This window comes from Ascidia mentula, chromosome 6 (assembly GCF_947561715.1).
Source record: "Ascidia mentula chromosome 6, kaAscMent1.1, whole genome shotgun sequence".
Lineage (NCBI taxonomy): Eukaryota > Metazoa > Chordata > Ascidiacea > Phlebobranchia > Ascidiidae > Ascidia > Ascidia mentula.
In genome coordinates, this window is record NC_138571.1 from 12,809,841 (window position 1) to 12,830,502 (window position 20,662).

Here is a 20,662-nt window from a genome sequence, read left to right on the forward strand (position 1 = left end):
TTGTTTAAATAGTTTATCGCAGTGATTCCCAACCTTTATGTGGTTGCGTACCACTTGGAGGTAAAATAATTTCGACGCGTACCACCTAGTTAAGTGTTACAAAGTAACATAGGGGATGAAGTAACGAACATTTTGAGATTTTAACATACGATTTTAAAATTCGAACTAGATCCGCAAATTACTGAAAAGTGCTCGCGTACCACCTGGTGGGAAACACTGGTTTAACCCCTTGTTACGCCGTATAGTTAGCAAAAGACGCCGTATTGTCGACAAAAATAAGGTTACAAAAACAACAACTGGGAAAAAAGAATAAAAATTTATTGGCATTATTCGATCAAATCGCATTTGACTCGGAACGCTTTTTTTCTCTCTTCAAGATCGATTAACTTCGGATCCGAACCTTCCCGAATGACGTTGACGACCTTCGCCCCCCTGTCACGAAAAAACACGACATTTTTTAGGTGCTATTGCCAGATATATTGTAACCCGTCGTCCATCCGATACTGCTTTATGCTTTATGTCTTTGTGATACGCGGCTATATAGGGGAATAAAAAGCTATTCACCATATTTTCATAATGTGAGCTCTGTATCTAAACAGCGTTAAAAAAATTTTTTTATCGAAACTTCTTGTTTTGTAGAAGTTAAAATTCTGCGACTTTTATCCGATAAACGCACAACTAAAGATTTTTTTTTAATAATGCTTGAGTGAGCTACCGACAAGGCCATAGTTTCGAAATATTTAGTCTCATCAGTGCAGCTCAGTGACCGGCGCCGGACTTCTAAGCAGCCAGGCGACGACTTTTAGACCTAATAGGTCAAAATAGTGGCCTTGCCTGCATCTCACTCATCATAACAATCACTTTAGTCCGGAACGGTTGGAAACAAGTCATTAAAGTTTGTCTTGTATACCTTATAGCTCAATTGCAACGAAGTGCTTAGATTTGAACGAGTTAAGTTTAAATCACCGGTAAAAACATGTTTGTTCGGTCTCACTACCTCGTCCACACGTTCATGAAGAGTTCTGCGTCATCGTCGGTCTCAGGGTCTCCCAACCTTTCTACCAGTCTTCTTCTCGGAGGGAGAATCAATTTCAAGCCGTGTTCCAGCGTGAAGTGGAGCGTGGGCGGATCGCTGTCTGTTGAACAAAAAATATAAAAAAAATTTAGAGAAATGCTTTTCAAAGAATTGGTCATGGAAATTGTTCTCTGTTATAATTGTTTGTTTTTTGTTTAAAAAAATGTTGTAAAATGTTTTTACTTCACGAAATCAAAACCTGAACATCAGCAACAATCTTTTGACGTGACACAAGTGAAATTTCAATGACAATTTCAAATATTACTTTTATAACGTTGAACGCTACTGTTTTTAGAATACATGTTTCGCATTATGCTTGATGTTGCTCAATAAAGCAAAACACGTATTCGAAGCATGTATTCTTAAAACTGTTATAATTAGAAACTAAATTTAAAAGTTAGTTTGTTTCATTTGTCAATATATACACTGAATGTAGCAATAAAATGTTTTTACTTCATGAAATCTACCTAACCAGCAGCACTTCTTTCACGTGACACAAGTTAACCATCAATTCAATTTTAAATGTTACTAGAACAACTTTGTGTCCACGCTTCTAGTTTTAGAAAACATGTTTCGCTTTTTATTAAAGCATCTTCAGTTCTACAAACAAAATAAACAGAAAAGACATAGTTAGACGCTAAAAATGATAAAACGATAAAAACTGGCCGAACAGTAGAAACCTCTGGTGCTAACATACTGCACGACGCTCTGATCAGAGCGGTTTCTACTGTTCGGCCAGTTTTTATCGTTTTATCATTTTTAGCGTCTAACTATGTCTTTTCTGTTTATTTTGTTTGTAGAACTGAAGATGCTTTAATAAAAAGCGAAACATGTTTTCTAAAACTAGAAGCGTGGACACAAAGTTGTTCTAGTAACATTTAAAATTACACTGAATGTACTTTGAGGGTGCGGAATATCCAGTCAGCCTTCTTATAATCAACAATCTATAAAATACAAGAGTCAATCGAAGTTTTTGTTTCGCCTGGTACAATATTTCACATAGAACGGAATAAAGTGTCAAACGCTCGCTTTGCAGAGTCGGTGCTGCATCAATAGCATTTTTTCAGCCGGACTGAAACAAACGTCACCGCAATAAAAAAAAGCAGTAGAAAAAACTAGGCCACTCACAAGGTACATAATGTGTAGGTGGTAACTCTACACATTATACCAATCTTTGATAAGGGTGAGAAGGGTTTAGCCAAAGGGGTTACCGAGTCAGGCTGAACGCATTGACGAGACGTAACAGTTACTTACGGAGAAGTCCTTTCACACGTTCATAGGGCTCGCGCGTCTTTGACAACCCGTTCACATAATCGGGAAATCGAGAACTGCTGCTCTCACGGGGAACCACCGATTCAATAGACGTGGTCGAAATCTGCATGAAATCATTCTTTGCAAAAAGCGCCAGATTCGAAAAATTATTTGAAAAATTATGTATTTAAAAGAGTGAAGCATTATGATTACAGTTGTTTTGCCATAAAAATCTTTAATTTGGCTGTGAAAATTCTTGCAAACAAAGGTATACAGTACTCAGTAGTCAGCAATTTCAAAAAAAAGAATTAGGAAACTAATTACCACATGAAAATTCTGCCATAAACTATTTATCGATACACAATACACATCACATGGTAAGTTTATAGACCGTATAAAAGAAAACCTGCATGTTACACCTGCCAACATCTTTTGCTAGCAAACATTTTCCAAACCTGCAGTGACTTCCGTCTTTTTTTCGCGTTGTGTCTGGCAACTTTCTTCGCCCTTTGTAGAACGGATTTACGTCGTTTGTCTCGTAAGACCTTCTTGGAAACGTAGCGGAACTTTTCGTAGCAGTACCTCGCAAATAATACGTAAGAATAAGTGAGAAATTAAACTATTTCATAGCCGTTAAAAACTTGGCCTTAGGTTTAACATGCCACGTGTGAAAATAATATGTCCCTTGCAAAGACTAAACATGGGCATTGTTGCACGATAAATACATACCATCCGTAAGAATTAATGGAATTATTAAAAAAGCAACACTGATTCTTATGGATTATTATCATACACGGCTTAACTCACTGTTTCCAAAAGTAAAGTAAAATTGGAAATATGCTGAGAACAGCTTCGTGAAATATTCCCCGCTCTTTCGTACCACTTTGCACGTTTTTGGTAATGGCTGTTGCTACCTCCTTGTCCACATTCACCTGTTTCCAAAACGTTAAACTTTCACACTGTCTATAAATGTCCACATATTGCCACAAACGTCCAAAGAAGTATCACAATTTCTTCGTATTTGCAAATGAATTTTAATACGTGTTTATCAAGCAGGCATCAATGCCTGGAAAATTTTCACATCCTGTAGCTATTTATTTAATTTGAAACTTGCTGTAGGATCAACAATCGACTTGTTATAAACTGCTACGAAAATGTACATTCGGCCCTTTACCTGGTTTACCATTGGCCTATATTTGACGCAAATTTAGGATGGTAAATTTGAAGCATGTAATATTAGATCACAACGCCCCTTTTGGACAAAATAAACTAATTTCGATTCTGACTACCCAACAAACATAAGCGCGATTTCTTTGGAAGCAACAAAAGGTTCGAATCTCAAACCTTTGCATCCAAATTTTTAGTAAAGTCAGCAAACAGAGCGAATGTGCCAAATAGGTCATCTGGTGGTTTACGGTAAAAGAGTTTTCACCCTTGTTTGCGGAGGAACGTAGGAGTCAAGGAAGCACTTCACGATCCTTTCCGACTTCTCTGCCACCAGTTGGTTGTCATACTCCTCATAGCAACCGTGCAAAATTAACTGCCGAACGTTGTCACACATCGAAACATACCTAAAAGGATGCAAGTTTCGGTTTAAAATCCAACTATTAACCTCAGTCAGCTTGACCAATTTTCAAGGCCTAAATACATTTTTTTGATATCCATACACATTACATACACAAAAAGTGGACTTAATTAATACACGTGACTCGCCGAGCGCAATTGGAGGAATTACGCGAATTAAATCATCAAGAATTACCAATGAAAATTTCGGACAGTTAAGGTGTTTTACCAAGTGTCCTTGTTGCCGCAGATTCGAACGCAACAAAATCCAGGCATGTTAGGGAACATCCTGACGTATTGCAATTTACCTGTCTGCTTCTTGCCAGAAGGCCAAGTCATTTGGTAGAAAATCGAGCGTGATTTTTCGACCGAACAACTTCTTGTTTGTGTATTTGTAAGTGACGTCGGTATTCATGTGTTTGTACACGACCGTCTGAAACCTCCTGAACGCCATAGCTGTATTGCTAGCATCTACACACCGTAAAATACGTCAAGGACAAAACAACTGTTCACGCGTTATTTGTTGTTTGTTTGAAAGTTATATTTTGACTAATTAAAAAATACACCGAAGCTTTTCTTAACTAAAAGTTTTTTACATCAAAAATATTCTTGTAATGTTGTTAAAAAATGAACCGACAATTTTTTACTTTAGGCTTGTAGCAAGTATTTTTTTTTTTTTGTTCTACAAAGAATATATTCACCGACCTCCACCAGCAGCATTTGTGTCGTATTTTCGCTTCGGTAGCGTGGTGAGATATTTCCTGAACTGGTCAAACTGCCTGACATCACGCATACAAGAAATAAAACGAGCAGCTCGTCGCATAAACTCAGTGAAAACCTCCCATATGTGGAGCTGTGTACAAACAACGGTTTTCACCAAAAAGAATAAAACTAACGATAATGGTAAGTTATTTTACATTTAAATTGATTTAAGTGTTTTTCTAGTTCAGCTGTTTTATTCGAATCCAGCTATCTGAAATCAATCACAGACAATTAAGGAATCGAATACCCCAAAATAACAGTTTTATTCCAATGCTACAGATTCGCATAAAGTTTTCCAACAAATTATCCTTCCCCCATGGCTTCCTAAGCTCACCAGTTTAGTTTTAATTCCGTGCAATCCCAGCCTTCCATCCAGTGCGTCCAGTTCTTCTTCAGCATCTGGTTCGGGAAAGGTGGCAAAGTACCGGTTAGCCCTGTTTAAAACGAAATTAAAACGATAATTTAGTAGCAGATAGACGTTGGCGGGTGGCCTTCTAAGTCCGATGCATAAACACTACAGGAATCAGACCGTGCAGATTAATCGTAACCCACGGGTTTGCCGTTTCATGCCGATATACAAATAGTCCCCTGAGAAGAGACGATCAGCGCTAGTTATACGCTAGTATCATCGTTTTGCCATGTTATCTGTTGGGTGACACTAATATTATAAAATTTTTGCCAGAAAAGACGTACTGCATTAAATAAATCATGCCTGGCAGCATCAGCAGTAATTTATGACACTGATTTTTTGAGTACTTTTTTCAATATACATTGCTTTTGTTTGGGTGTTCGTGGAATGTTTACCACTTGCTGATCAAAAAAGATGTTCGACAATATTTTTTTACCGCGAACATTCACATTTTCACAGTATTTTAGGATGATTTCGCGATCAAGCATCTTACCAGTTCTTCTCCATGCTCTTGTAAACTTCACGCGACGCTTGTACCAGCATGGAAGTAGTGACGGTATCAACCACAGCTATTTCCTGGATCACCCCAGAGTCGCACTGTAGCATCATACCTAAATTACCATGGACGGATATTTTTAATACCAGCGAAAGACACGGTTTCGTGTTTCCCTCATAAATACCACCGTGCATTAGTATATTGGGCAATACAATTATTTCAGTTGTTAGAGCGTCGGGCCTGGTTAGCCCAGAGTCGTGACCTCAATGTGAGCTTGGGTTTTCAAATCTCTCTCCGACTGGAAAAGTGGCTGATCCAGCTAGGCTGCAATGCCTGGCCTGTAAACCTACTACCGGGGATTTATTCCAACACAGTTTTAATCACGTAGTTACGTTATTTCAGAACGTACACCTAATATACACAGCCTTTTTTGCGAGAATCAGTTAATATTGACCAGAATGCGAAGGTCTACCATCTATTCTATGTCAAGCACAGTTGTGGCATAATTACTCCGTACCTCCACCAGCGAGACGACCAAAGAACTTCTTGAGGATCTGCTGAGCCTTTTGTTGCCTGGAGATCGGGTTTTCCGTCCTCCTGAGGAGCTCGACCGACTTCCAGAAAAGCAAAGGCGCTTCCGACTTGTGCATTTTCATGTAGCGCTTGAAAAACTCGAAGTGAAGAGGATCCCGGAGGACTTCGAGGAGATTTCTACGTTAAAAGCGGATGAGTGGAGTGGATATGTATTTGTAAGGCACGGTTAATGATTAAGCGTTTTTTCCTCTTTGACCAGTGGTTCCCAACCCTTTTGTATGGTCACGGAACCCTTTTATAAAGTTTGTCTGCAGACCTCCACATAAAAGAAAACTGTATAGTTCTTCAAACAAACGAGTGGATGTGACGTAATAGACAAGAAAGATTAGAAACCAAACTTTGAATGGAAGTGCACCGAAAACAACTAAAAGAGAGGAACAGAAAAAAAATAAACTGTACTCAAATTTTAAATTCCTCAAGGTTGTTTTTGCTCAACCATGGACCTCAGCGAACCCCCAGGTTGGGAACCACTGCTTCAGCATTTAAACATGTAAATGAAATTAAGTTAACAACGGGCGTACTTTGGGGGCACGGAGGGCCTTCGTAACATGACCCCATGTTTCTTGATTGGACGCATGTACACTGGCCTCGTGTCCACTGTGTGGCGCTTTACCACCCGGAAAAATCTAAAATGAAATAATTTTCGATCACGGCTGTAGATGCGACAGCAAAGACAGATTTTCTTCGACCACAACGGGATTCCAAATATATTTTTATTTTTTCATTCTTGAGGCTTGCTACACAGTTTTTGAATATTTATTTAAATTCCAGAGTCAAAAATTTGTAAGAATTTTATGAGATATAATAATAGGGAAAGTTACAGTGATATAGGATATTGTGAGGAAAACGATAGCAATTAGAACTTTTCCCAATGTTACGTAAAAACTGCCATTGACAAAACTCACTTGTAAAGTCCGTAATCGACTCCCTGTCTCGGATATTCTTTGGCGCTGTGCTCTGCCACCGTCTTTGGCTTGATATCAGGCACTTGATATAATGTAAAAGAATGGTTACCCTCTCGCGTATACCTCCAACCCAAGTTATGATTAATGTGCATTATTCGACAATTGCCGCCATTGTTTTCAACTGCAATTAAACATAAACGCTAACGGACCCGAGAATATTCCTGACCATATATCGTTACACAATATACTCCCTTCAATTTACTTTTACATGCAAGAATAAACTTCACGATAAACCAACGTTACGTCGCCAAACAAAGACAGCATCCTGTTACAACCTTATGCTCCCTTTTAAATCCACAAACTCAGTTTCCAGATGCGTTTCGCGCATTAATTACAGTAATAGCAAATAACTACACAAAATGCTTACATTTCGCAAAGACCTTCGGCTTGAGCGGGGGCATATTTCCTTCTTCGTCACTGCTCTCCTCGCCGACGTATTCGCTGTAGCGAACATCTTGGCCGAGTGTACGGTCGCATGACGTCATCAGGAGACGGTAAGCACGTGACACTCGGTATCTCATTTGACCTTCTCCTCTGTAACCGAGGGTTGACAAATATCGCTGCGGATTTCGGTCCTGGACCTAAAGGAATACGCCATATATCGTTTCATAAATAAATTGTTACTGACGCTGCCAGGCATATATTATTGCTAAATACTGCTCTTCTGACAAGCTTTATTTTTATCGACGTTTCGGCTGACTTCTATAGGAGGTACAAAACGTAAATGAAGCATTTTATAAGTTTCGTGTTTGAATAAATGTGGTATTTGGCGACTGATATAGTATGGACAATAGCATTGCTGTGTTTACGCGTCTTTCGGCTACGGAATAGCATGAAATATTTTAACACGTAACTTTTTCTGTTGTGGATCCTTGTATCTGATTAATGAGGTACAACATAACGTAATATCGACACTTAAAAGTTTAAACCAACTTCAAATAAGAATCAAATAAATGCCTTGAATTCTTCAGTGTCCGCGATCGGAGATCTCAGTATCGGCTGAACCCGAACTTCTGACGGCAAATTTGGGAAAGAATGATGGCGGGGATATTTTCGTTGCTCGGTGGTGAACTGAGCAAAAAAGTATAAAAAAAGTATGGAAAAAAGGCATTTGAGTTTGTGAAAGAGAAGATATTATATGAGTGGCTGTTATTTGTATTCTGAGAATTTGTCATCCTGCGGGTTATGTTCTTAATGGTTTATGTTTTCTTCTACTCACGGTTGAATACTTGAAATCCAACTGGTCCTTTGCGGCAAACGCCACCCAGCGGCTCTCCAAGACCTCAAGAACGTACAGAAAAGTAAGAAAATAGTGAACAATAAGTACAATATATATGTACGTGCATATATATGTACGTGCATATATATTGAAATACTGTTAATTAGAAGCTCTTCTACACCTGTTCTTACCATCAGGCCACAGAAAATATACAATGTGTTGGAATTTTCCTTTTTAAAATGACCGTATGCCATTCAGATGATAAGTTTTTATGGATGACTAACACAATTACAATATGCACGTGTTAATGTACATCTCTTTTTATAAACATTCCAATACTTAATTGCAAGACATGTCATCATGTACATGTCAAATAAAATGCCTTGTTATTGACAGTAGGGATGAAATGACGGTTTCTAAATTTTTTAGGAATGCGCAAAAAGTGAATTGGTACAAATAATTGCACACAAAAGCGGCCATTAGGGAATATCCTCGTAAATTAAACAAAAAATCACCTTTTCGATTCTTCGTTGAAAATCTGCCCACACATCCGGAAAAATCGAATCGTTGTAAAAGTTGGTGAGGACTGAAACCAACAAGGTGACGTCATCACGGCTCAACTCGTCGTATTGGTGGAAGGCTTGACGCAACCTTCGTACCTGCGAAAGTTTTTGTGCAACAAGTGGAATGAAGGTTATGTGCAAGTTGGTTCCGGGCCTTTTTTTGCATCAACTAATAAAAGAAAGTGTTGTTTCAAGTTTAACCGTTTTCCACTTATAGTTTTTACGAACCTCAATTTTACCTAATGAACTGAAACAATTCTTTAAATGAAGACTTTTATCAAAACCCTTACAAAATACCCTTTGTGCAAGGTCGTCCGCATCGAGTTTAAAATAGGTCAGGCGTATCTCTTCCAGACTCCGCCACAGGTCCAGCATCCGCGGGCTGGCGGGCAACAATTTCCCGCCGGCGTCGCCATGCGCAGCCCGATCTGCGTCATCATCGTGGGTAAGAAATTTGCGAAACGGAAATCCAGCAGGCTCGTCGGACGCCAAAACCTCGGAAAACTCCAGTCCTTGTTCGACCCTTCGTAAAAATTCATCTCTCACTTCCCTGCACAGCGCACTACCTGTCGAACTGGCTATGAGGTCACTGTGTGATGACGCGGCGGAATTGGTCGCTAACGTGCAGGAGGTGTCGTAGTCGCTGGCTGCGGGTTACGAGTAATTTGTTGATTAAAAAGCAAAACTTCGGTTTTTAAACTTTTTGTTATTACCGGGATCAGAACTGGTGCACAAACTGGAACTGTTGTCACTTAAGTCGAATTGAGACGGTAGGGACGGCAAGGAGCAGGTCGAGGTCTTGGACACTCTCTGCATTTAAACGCGACAAAGGGTAATTGCGGCGCAAAAAGTTCTTCCATAGCGTTTTAAATAAGAATAAATAGAATTATACGGATTCGGATTAAAATAATTCACAATAGTATTTTAACGATTGGTATTGGAAATTGCCTTCCTTTGGCCACCGTCAAGGTCATGCCCTAAACGTTTTGCTACACCAGGATTCAGCCCAACAGTAAGCTGTGCAAGAATCACGATTCTGTTGCGCAATCACGTCTTATCCTTTTGTCCATAGCTCCTTTACAACACATCATTGAATACGACTTACGTGCGACTTAACGCTGCCACCAGGCGAGTGCCTCTGTGATATTCTTGTGTTGCTAGGTGTCGCCACAACAACATCACTTTTGTTCTTCTTCGGGGAAGAGTTTGTGAGATGAGGAGCAGTGTGGTGCTGTATTATGTTATCCGAAGGAATTGCGAACGAACGATTACGGAATCGCTGAATTAAGTCCTCTTCCTCTTCATCATCAAGATGAAGCAAACTTTTCGCCCCCCTCTCGACGTCAGAGAGTCCGGGCGTCATTTCCTGTACATCTGTGCTCGACTGCGTCACTTCCACCGTCCAAAGGGGCATTTCAGGGGAACCAGATTTTTGACTCCCGTTCGGGGAGGTTACCAGAGTCACTTCCGGCAATGTGACATCACGAGAAACGCTGTCGTCACTTCCTTCGGTCTTCACCGACACCATCCTACCAGGAAATAGCTGATAAGTGTCTTTGGTCCCCGCCTCCACGTCTGGCTCAAAGCTGTGGAAGTAATGAATGCGAAAATGTCATTAAGACAACAGGAATCACCCTGTTTGTGACGGATCTGTCTTCGCTTGTCAGAAATCCAAAATAACTCACAAAGATTGATGGACGATGAGCCTATAGGTGTTAACGTTGAACTTCGCGTTTGTGCATTTAATCCCAAATAAAGATTTGGCGGCGGGAGTTTAAATGCCCTATGGCTTAAAATGTACCGACAAATATTTATCTATTTCCTGCACAGAAGCTTCAACGCATTTTAATCATTGAAACCTAATTTAAAGATGATCTAAACAGGAATTGAAGCATGGCAGTTTGCGCCAAAAATAGCTTTATTTGCTAACAATGCGTTTTAGCCTGCTATCTCTAACCTCTCTTCATTTTGCGGACGACTTTTCGAGTGTTCTTTGCCAAAAATGTGTTCGTGGATGAACTCGATGTTTTCGGATCCGAGCATTTCCGAACCATGCCGACCTCTGTGATCCTGCATGGCGCGAAGAAGTTGGTTTTCTCCCTCCCATATCTCACTGCGCGAGAGGCAAAAATGCTGTTGGTGGATTTCGAAAGAAATGTTGCAAATAGCGTTTCCTTCTCATCGCTTTTATTAGCTTTATGAAGTTTTGTGCAAGCTTATATTTGATCATAGTTTGCCAACGCCGCAACAGGACGTTTCACTACATATGGTCTTTACTACTGATTGTCAATTTGTAAGAATTTATTTATGTAAGTTTATGTATAGGTTTTAAACTGCGTTGTTCTAAATTTTAGCGTTACAGATGATGCCTACGTAAGTTGGGATTTTCTACAACGAAATGGGATTTTGTACAGAAGTCATTTGAAGAGCGGTTGTAGTTGACAAAAACACACCTTATAGATTCAGCGACTTCATATTAATAATAAGAAATGACTAAAATAAATATACATGAAAATCTGTTAGAGCCGAAGGCAAATAAGTACATTCATTTAGACAAGTGGCTAATCCAGCTATAGGCTGTACTGGGCAGCAAAGCCTGTAAACCTAGTGATCTTGATACGATAGCTGTGATCGCCAGGTAAGGACCTGTGTAGTGAGATTGCACGAAACATTGGTTCATTAAAATAACAATTTATTCCTCAGTTAGACTCCATAGAGTACTTGTTTTACGTCTGCTGTCCATGCTATTACACATACATGCAAATGCCAATGACAAGCATTATATGATCCAATCAAATTCATTTCCATACGTTCCTTACACTTCGCTCTGGTCCTTGACGAGGATGTTTTCACGTTCCTCCTCCATCTCGGATGTGTAATCAATGGCCTTGTAGTTATCCAGCGCTTCCTTGAAAGCCACGTCTGGATCAGCCACGAGGTGGGTGTATGGCGAGTGATGAAGAGCCTTTGTCGCGACGTTCGCTTCGTATCGAAGTCCCCACATTGCAGCGATCTGCGCAAGAATATTTACAAGGTAACACGTCTGCAAATTTAAACAAAGCTAAAGCTAATATGCTGTTATACATTATCCAACCCCGCACTGCGTCCATTATCAATGCAATTTGGGAATGAGCTGCAACCAAGAGAGCGCTGAGGTAGACAGACAACTGAACAGGCACATAATGTATAGCAGCATATTAGCTTTGGCTTCTTGTTTGAATTATTAAACTCAAAGTTTTAGAAACCTGCACCTAAAAATGACGTCACTAATGTCATAGGCAACTCTCATCATACATTTCCAAAATGCTAAACCAGGTACTAAACAATTAACAATAGAATATTGAGCACAATTTATTACAGGTGGAACAGGTTTTATTCACGAATATTAAGTAGTTTTAAAAGACATTAATCGTAATTCGATTCATAGCATTTCAGCATATTGAATAAGTTGACTCTGTCGTAAGTCGTTTTAAATTCTTACTTTCATTTTCAGCCTATATAGTCTTTGTTGCAAAAAGTTTAGGTTGTTTTTGCACCGGTCACAATTTTGCGATACTAACACACAAAGCAACCAGTTCGAAAAATGGTATAAGAGTTGCAAACACACACTCCCTAACCATGGCACCTTTTTCAGGTTGTCCTGTTCCCTTGCTCCCAAGTCGTTGCGTGTAGCCACCAGATATGTAGGCAGCCAATACCCGTGCAATCTACGTAACACGAGATCTTTCAAACGTCGAGTTCGTTTTAAGTCAAATCCTCGACAATCGTTGACTGTGCGATCTTCACATAAACAAGATTAAATTTGCAGCACCTGAGGAAGCGAGATTAAGCTCGCGAAAGCTCGTGCAAACAGAATTGTTTACCAGTCAGTCTCAAAACAGTGCACCAGTACTATAGTTATAGACCAGAGACTGACACGGTGCATTAAAGAAACAAACAAGCTTGTTGCTGATGATGTTCAGTTACTCATGCGAAAAAAGCGACTCTTTTGAAGAAAAGTCCAGTTTATGCCACAGAGTTAGGCTGTACTTCAGGTAGAAAGCGTTACAAAGATGACAATATCGTTGCGTTGAGTAAGAAAGGCAAACTTTTGGTTATTTAGATTAGTTTAAATTTTAGTTAACCTGGGTAATTTGGATTACACAAAAGCCTGTATTTATTCTAAGAACATAAATTTGAAAAAGCTACATTAGCTCTGTATAAAACCTATTGTCCTTTTGATGCTCCAAGTCTAACACAATGGCTATGTTAAAAATGTAACGAACCAACATTTTTTGTGCGTTTTTGCGCAACACACTACGAGTGATATGTTTTCATTTGGTTTAATCCATTTGTCCTTAAAATAGGACTTTGATCATGAAAAGTCATGCCATATGCCGTGCGCACGCTTGTACACATAGCGTATATACACGTTTGTGTTGGAAAAAAAGGTAAATTCCCACCAGGGTAAACGGCATCAAGGAACACACTGGGCAGACAGTAGGGACTTGATTTCGCGTAGTACTTTAGCTGGATTTCGCGAAGAATCAGATTCCTCTGCGTTTCGTCGCCCAAACGCAATCGATCGGCGTCGATCCAAAAACTAAAAATCGAATCGATATAAAATCATAATCGTTTGATCGCAAATATTAACCCACACTGCTTAGAATAACAACCAAGTCGAAAATGTGCTTTAGAACCTTTACTTAGTGACATGAAGAATTTGTATTAGTTATAAAAGCTGCAAGTGAGCAAGCCTGTGTGTGCTCGCTGATCCTGTTTAAAAGCTAGTGCTTTGAGTGTGTATTATTACGGAAACAATCGCCAGGTTAGCATCTGCAGTCTATATGGTTCAGATCGTCATTTTCCATACTCGAAGCAATTTTATAACAAAATATTTTTTGCAGAGTTAATTCGAACACCAAAATGGTAAAGTATAGCTATTTTAGCTTGTTAAAATCGTCGATACGTTTCTATTGCAGTCATATACCTAATTATGCACTTGTCGATCTTCGAGTTCGAGACAATGCAGACGAATTTTCGAAAATCCGTGACCTTGCGAAGTTTCTGCTTTCGCAAACGATCCAGCAATTCATCATCTGTTTGAAGATGTCACTTTATACGTTAGGTGCGCATTATATTCTGCTATTAATCTTATTTAGCCAGGAGTGTATTTCGTCGGAAAATTCGTAAGATCGGTAAATGAGAAATTTAGAGGTCCGCCATTAATATTATGGATAATGATGACAACTCACATTATTGAGCATGACCCAAAGAAAACAGGACTTTGAAATTTCTTTAATGCAGCAATTATTGTTAATTTACAAATCACATTGTTAAAGTAAATCGGTTTTACCAAATATTTCTTCTGGTGAATTTCGGTCAGCAGGATTCGCTCGGGCGCTGCGGGAAAACTTCATGTCCAGAAGGTGGCGACAGAGAGAATACTCGGACCAAACAGAAGACCTGGACAAGCAGAAAATGCACAAATAAATGATTGAAAATTAAAGTGACAAACCATTGCCTGTAGGCCAGAGGAAGTCCCTAAGAGGCCAAACTCAAGGCAGTTAATTGTTTTTGTCAATATGTAGAAAGCAGTAGAGCATTTGCTTTTTTTCGGCAAGGTTTTTTAGCTAGTGTGGTGTAACATTGCAATATAACAGAATAATGTAGTTCCACAAATGTATGATAACGTAGGGTTGTCAAAGCTATGGTTACAAATAGGTTATCATATCTGTGTCAAAAACAGTCTTTGACCGATGAAAGAAAGTCACTTTGACATACATTTAAGTTTTCCTCAAATAGAAACTATTTCTGTTTTTAAAACAGTCATTGCTTGAATTAATTGTAGTGGTGTTTTCAATTGGAAAATAACTTATATGGATACTTACTTTAGAAACAGTCCCATGCGGTTGCAAACGGCCCAAATCCACACATGCTCATTCGAAATTTTAGTCTTGTGGTTTGCGCCCCTCAGTGGCGGCGGGTCGAACATGAACTTGTTGTTTTCTTTCAGAAAAGCCATTTTTTGTCCGAAAATTGGCAAGCAACAAAATTTGTTGAAGAAATCACGAAATATTGGATCGTACCAAACAGCTCCACTTAGGTCGGCCCAATGCATCTCTGCAGATCTGCCTGGCTCCATGTCTAATCGGTAAAGGATTCAAAAGCCACAAGTTTATACACACAGACGCATTACAGTATTGACGTCCATAGCCTACTCCGAAAGCATTCATTCAAAAAACGGACAATTTATTTGTTATCTATTTAGATTAGGCACTAACGTTTATTTATCAATGCCAGCTGGCAATTTAAAAATCAGACATATCCAGCAGCCTCTGGAAATGTTCACATGGCACTATACTATTTCTACAGTATTATACAAAATTAAAGACATGCCAACCTGTAAGCTATGACACGAGCTTTAAACAACCAGGGCAGTACAATAAATTATAAACGTTTCTTGACTTCCGTGCATTACTTTGCCCCAATAAAATAATGAGAATTGTCCACTGAATTGCTGGCAGCAAATGTCGCCATGACGAAGACAATGCCATTTGTCAACTGACATTCATACATATGGTGACTACACAATTAATTAAACCTACTGTCTACAATGCTTTGTTGCCTATTATGTTTGTACCAGCAATCGGGTTTTTAACGTTCAGTTTTATTGCAACCTGTTAATGGAAAAAAATTCTGCGCTTGTTTTTACAACGAAGATATGTTTTAGGGCTGCATTTGAATAACGCACAGGTTTAGACAGTCGTTTTGATGTTTCTATTTTAGCTAAATTAACAGTGTTAGTATTCCTACAATAATCGAAACGACAGATATACATATAATCTACCCAATTACTACCAATATTAACATAGAATTTTGTTTTTCTTTATTTTAACCCAAAGTTCTAACGATAAGAGAAGCTTTGCTGAATAAGTATTGTAAATTAAGAACGTTCCCTATGTTACTGTTGAATAAAAAGAAACACTCATTTTAATTATTTATTTGCTTGTTATTTGAAGCAACTTCATGCACAATCGTTTTCGACAACATTGTACAGAACTTAAACGTCTTCTTCTCTGAAAATTTCGTTTGCAGCTTCTTGAATTGCCATCATCTCGTCAATTTCCTGCTGTCGCATTGCTACAACACATGTACAAATTCGTGAAAATGATTAAAGTTAGTTAGAAACATAAATACTGTAGTTTCGGTTTTTGGGCCTACCGATGCTTTCTTCAGGCATTCCTCCGGTACCTCTCCTGCGTCGCCAAGCGTCAGTGGTTTTCGAGCACATCAACATAACACATGCAAAGAGCACAAAAAATGTTACTTTGTTCATGTTCACAGCTTACACAGGCCTGTTTTGCTGATCAAAAAAATGCTGAGTTAATTTTGTTTTACGCTGTGCTGTTATACTGCATATTTTAATTAGCAATAAATTAACTTAAAACAGTGTTACTCTTTTTCCTGTAGCCTCCACATAATCAGCTTATTGATTTAAGAACGACTCACTCAAAACCGATGAAAAATATGACGTACACTTTTTTGCCCTATTACACTGCGTTTGAATTAAGATTCTTCGACTAAGACTTTGTGACTATAGCTTTGCCCATTGCGTAAAATGGATAAACAAGTTTTTTTCTGTTGGTTAAATACCACGTTTTGAACACACTTGGACATTGTGTCTAAATTTAGTTGCAGTTGACACTATTTAACGCCGGTTCTCACACATATAGGAAATTTCTCCATTGTTTCATTTCCTACCATACGGTTTGGAAAGGCATCCATATGTGAAATTTGATGTCCATGATATCAGTGTTTCTTTGAATATCTCGTCCGCCAAACCCAATATAACTTAAGTTTAAACCAACAAACCGTCACGGAAACATATACATTTTCAACCTAAATTCTCAAATATATCATATGATTTTCTCCAACTACTACCACCACGTTTGGACTCTCCTCGGGGCGTTTAAGGTCTGTCGATGTGGATCAAAGGAAACGTTCTGAGAACCGAGTTGGCGTTTGCGTTTCGATGGGTTTTGCGTTGGCCATCAGCACAGCCGCGTGGCCAACTTTCGTCACATGCAACTTGTCGCAAACCCATCACCTCCCCAGTGCGACTGGCTGTGATCCTACTGCAGACGGTGATTCTCCGTGAGGAAATAACCTTTACATGGGCGCCTGACTCAATAACCTTTATGATTTTATCGGTGACCATATCATTTTATTTTTTTGTATATTTTTCATCCGCTAGTTTCTTTTTTTTTGCAAAATAACCATGATAAACATGATTTGCTGCACTTTCACTACAATTTTCTAACTAAACATAGCATTGTTAAATGAAGTATTCAAACCCCTGATGGATTCAATTTAAACAAAACGGCATGAAGGTGTTATTGGGAAATTTGCTCATATATATTCCATTTCTGTAGTTTATGAAAGTTCTTCTCTAAACTGTTACGCCACCAAACCGACATATATCTAAATTATTCATTTTCTTGTTGTTTGAATGAAATTCATGCACAATTGTTTTCAAAACCATGGTGCAGAATTTAACAGATATTCTTCTATAAGAATTTCATTTCAACTGTAGACGCCACAGTATCTTGAAATGCCATCATTCCGCCCATTCCGTGTTGTCTCATTGCTGCACAAAACATAGCATAGGGAAATGCTTTAACCAAGGGTTGTTTTTAAACGTAGTTACTTTCGCAATTTATGAAAACGTTTTTTCGACGTATTATGTTCAACAATGGCATTTAAAAACATATATCCTTTAGGTTTTGGTGCTTACCGGTGCTTTCGTCAGAGCTTGATGCGACACCAGAACGTCGCCTGGGGCTCTTGCGCCGCCAAGCTTCAGTGGTCTTCGAGCACATCAACATAACAAATGCAAAGAGTACAACAATTTTTACTTTGTTCATGGTCACATCTCGCACAGCCCTGTTTTGTTGGTCAAAAAAAGCTGAGTTAATTCTATGGCTAACGAAGACTCAGGTTAAAGCTAAACAGACGTACGGATTATTTATAATATTTTTTGCTGATCTGTTACTGAGTCTCCGTTGGCCATAGAGACAACAGGCGATTCAAGTAAATGAACTTTCATTTGGGGTATCTTTGCTGTGCTGTTATACTGCATATTTTAATTAGCAACAAATTTGATTTGAAAACAGTGAATCTCAAATTCCTTTCCTGTAAGCTCCGCATGAACAGCTTAAATTAGTACTAGTTTAGCGAAATACAGATTATTAGCCAACGCGTTTGGGCTACAATTTTTGGACTTTGCAACTACAGTTCCTCCCATTGCGCAAAACTGTTAATGGAGTTTTTCCATCTGCACTTTAAACAACGTTTTGAATGCATGTGCTACGCTACTTCGAATACACTTGGTCATTTTGTTAAAGCCAAATTTAGTTGTTGCCATTGATTGATTACTGGCGGTTCTGAAATAGATAAGAAGTTCATTACATCAGTTTTTTCGAAGCCGACAGTAGCTTAGGGAAATCTCAATATTTAGTGATGGAAACCTAGAGTTCCACAAAATCCCACGAAACAAACGTTGAAGATTTTACATGTGTATATTTACGCGAAAGAACAAGACAAACTGAATTGCACAATCAAGACCACGCGAATACTCAAAACATGTATTTTTATGTTATCACGCACCACATTTAGTTCCAAATAGAAGAGCTGAGCAGTAGGGGACACACGTTTGTAGTCCAAGCAACGAATTGAAATGACCTGGTATATCAGCAGCTAGTACCAATAAATATCACATTTAACAGTACATTAGGTGGTTTAAATTGAAAGCTAGGTATTTAGAAATATACGCCATTAGGGAGAAAAACTCGGGATTGATAAAGTTTTCAAAACTTGAAGCAGAACGAATTGGGGAATTCGTGATAGGACACAGATGGGGCAATATACTCAGACACGTTGGCTACATAAAATCACGAATAACTGTTTAATCAGATTAATTACCGTGCCTTATCAATCTTTATATGTATACAAGCTAAATTCTCTTGAATTTGACTTCTTTCTTCGACCGCCTTGAGCTTGTTTTTTTTGTATTGCATTGTGTTTATTTTAACCTGACGAAGCAAGGGGAACTCGAGAAAGCTAGTGTAATTTTTGTAATACAAAAGTTAGTCTTTTACAAAAGAGTGCCTGTTCAAGAGAATTTAGCTTGTGTTTAGTCAGAGCCTTTTTTAATTTCGCTTGCTTGGATCATCGCAACGGAATTTTCCTATTTTCTGCAGCAGGACAGGATGCCGCCAGCGTAAAATTAAACTTTACGAAAGTTTTCAAGCCATCTGGTTTTGTGTAGAAAAATTAGGAACTTATTTGTGTCTAACACATATATATAATCTAGCGACCTGAAAATGGCACGATGGAAGTAAAAGAATATAGAAAAAATCTGTTGCAGAAATTCGCCGCTGATTCTTTCTAAATGTAGCGCTAGTGGGTGAAATTCTACATACTGAATAAAACTGCAACAAAAGCAAACAAATCAACGTAGCACAAGCAACGAATTTGTTTGGAGCTGTACTATTTTGCTCCATATTGGTTTGGTCTTGCGTGAAGGTCCTTTCCTTTGAGCGAAATACAGATCATTAGCCAACGGTTATGGGTTACGATTCTTCGGCTCCAACTTGGTAACTACTTCAAAAAAAAAAGAAAATGCTTGCAGTCCTATTTTAACGTAATGATAGGTGTTTTAAATGCTCCCAAAGTTCTAACGAAAAGAAAAGCTTTGCTGAATAAGTATTGTAAATTAACAACGTTCCCTATGGTACTGTTGAATAAAAAGAAACTCATTTAATTCTTTTATTTGCTTGTTATTTGAAGCAACTCCATGCACAATCGTTTTCGACAACATTGCACAGAACTTAAACGTCTTCTTCTCTGAAAATTTCGTTTGCAGCTTCTTGAATTGCCATCATCTCGTCAATTTCCTGCTGCCGCATTACTACAACACATGTACAAATTGGTGAAAATGATTAAAGTTAGTTAAAAACATAGATACTGTAGTTTCGGTTTTTGGGCATACCGGTGCTTTCTTCTGAGATTGATGCTTCATTAGAACGTCTCCTGTTCCACCAAGCGGCAGTGTTATTCAAGCACATCAACATAACACATGCAAAGAGCACCAAAAATGTTACTTTGTTCATGGTCACAGCTTACACAGGCCTGTTTTGCTGATCAAAATGCTGAGTACAACACAGCTGCATTGTTTACATTTTTCTGGGAACTGAAACGTAATATACAATTTTCTTTTTATCTGGCAAGGTTCGCAAACCGACCGATTACTGTGGCCAAAACATCCATCATTAATAACATTCTGCCTCGTATCAGGGACAGTAAGCGTTGTTCATAGATTCTTCGCAACCAATACATTGAAATGCTGCCATATATGTGCTGTTGTATTATTTTGGCGGCAAAGTTTGTTGCTAACGATAAGAAGCTCTTTCATGGTAGGCTGCATCTACGCCCACGATGGGTAAAATAGCACGTGGGCAAAGATTTAACGGAAATCGTTATAAAAATGTTTGTTGATAATTTTTGCGTTTGTGTTGTGTGATATCAGAATGATTTCACGTTTGGAAATTTTCAGTTTTGAAAATACTGTATATATCATTTACCCTTACCGGAGAGTTATGTTATGTCAATGCTTATGCAGAAAACTTGCAGCTTCTCGATGAAGCAAACCAAGGCGTAAATGGCGCAATTCAGTCTGCATTGGCCCTATTGCTAATACCGTGGTGCAATAGCTTGACGGAAGT

At 38.7% G+C, this 20,662-nt stretch overlaps 1 protein-coding gene across 1 annotated transcript; it reads right to left on the bottom strand.

The window, feature by feature from the left end:
* Positions 1-326: 326 nt before the first annotated feature.
* On the bottom strand, positions 327-15,021 carry LOC145907222 (uncharacterized). The gene is made up of 27 exons (XM_082994652.1): positions 14,768-15,021; positions 14,233-14,342; positions 13,867-13,975; positions 13,340-13,479; positions 12,523-12,677; positions 11,717-11,910; positions 10,855-11,010; positions 10,003-10,483; positions 9,611-9,707; positions 9,195-9,544; positions 8,850-8,993; positions 8,335-8,397; positions 8,073-8,186; positions 7,483-7,696; positions 7,056-7,137; positions 6,672-6,776; positions 6,074-6,267; positions 5,554-5,671; positions 4,986-5,085; positions 4,595-4,742; positions 4,198-4,360; positions 3,759-3,897; positions 3,134-3,258; positions 2,782-2,908; positions 2,330-2,450; positions 998-1,136; positions 327-432 (listed from the first exon to the last, which is right to left on the bottom strand). The coding sequence occupies exons 1-27, from the start codon at positions 15,019-15,021 to the stop codon at positions 327-329; spliced, it is 4,248 nt and encodes a 1,415-aa protein (XP_082850778.1).
* Between the last annotated feature and the right edge of the window lie 5,641 nt (positions 15,022-20,662).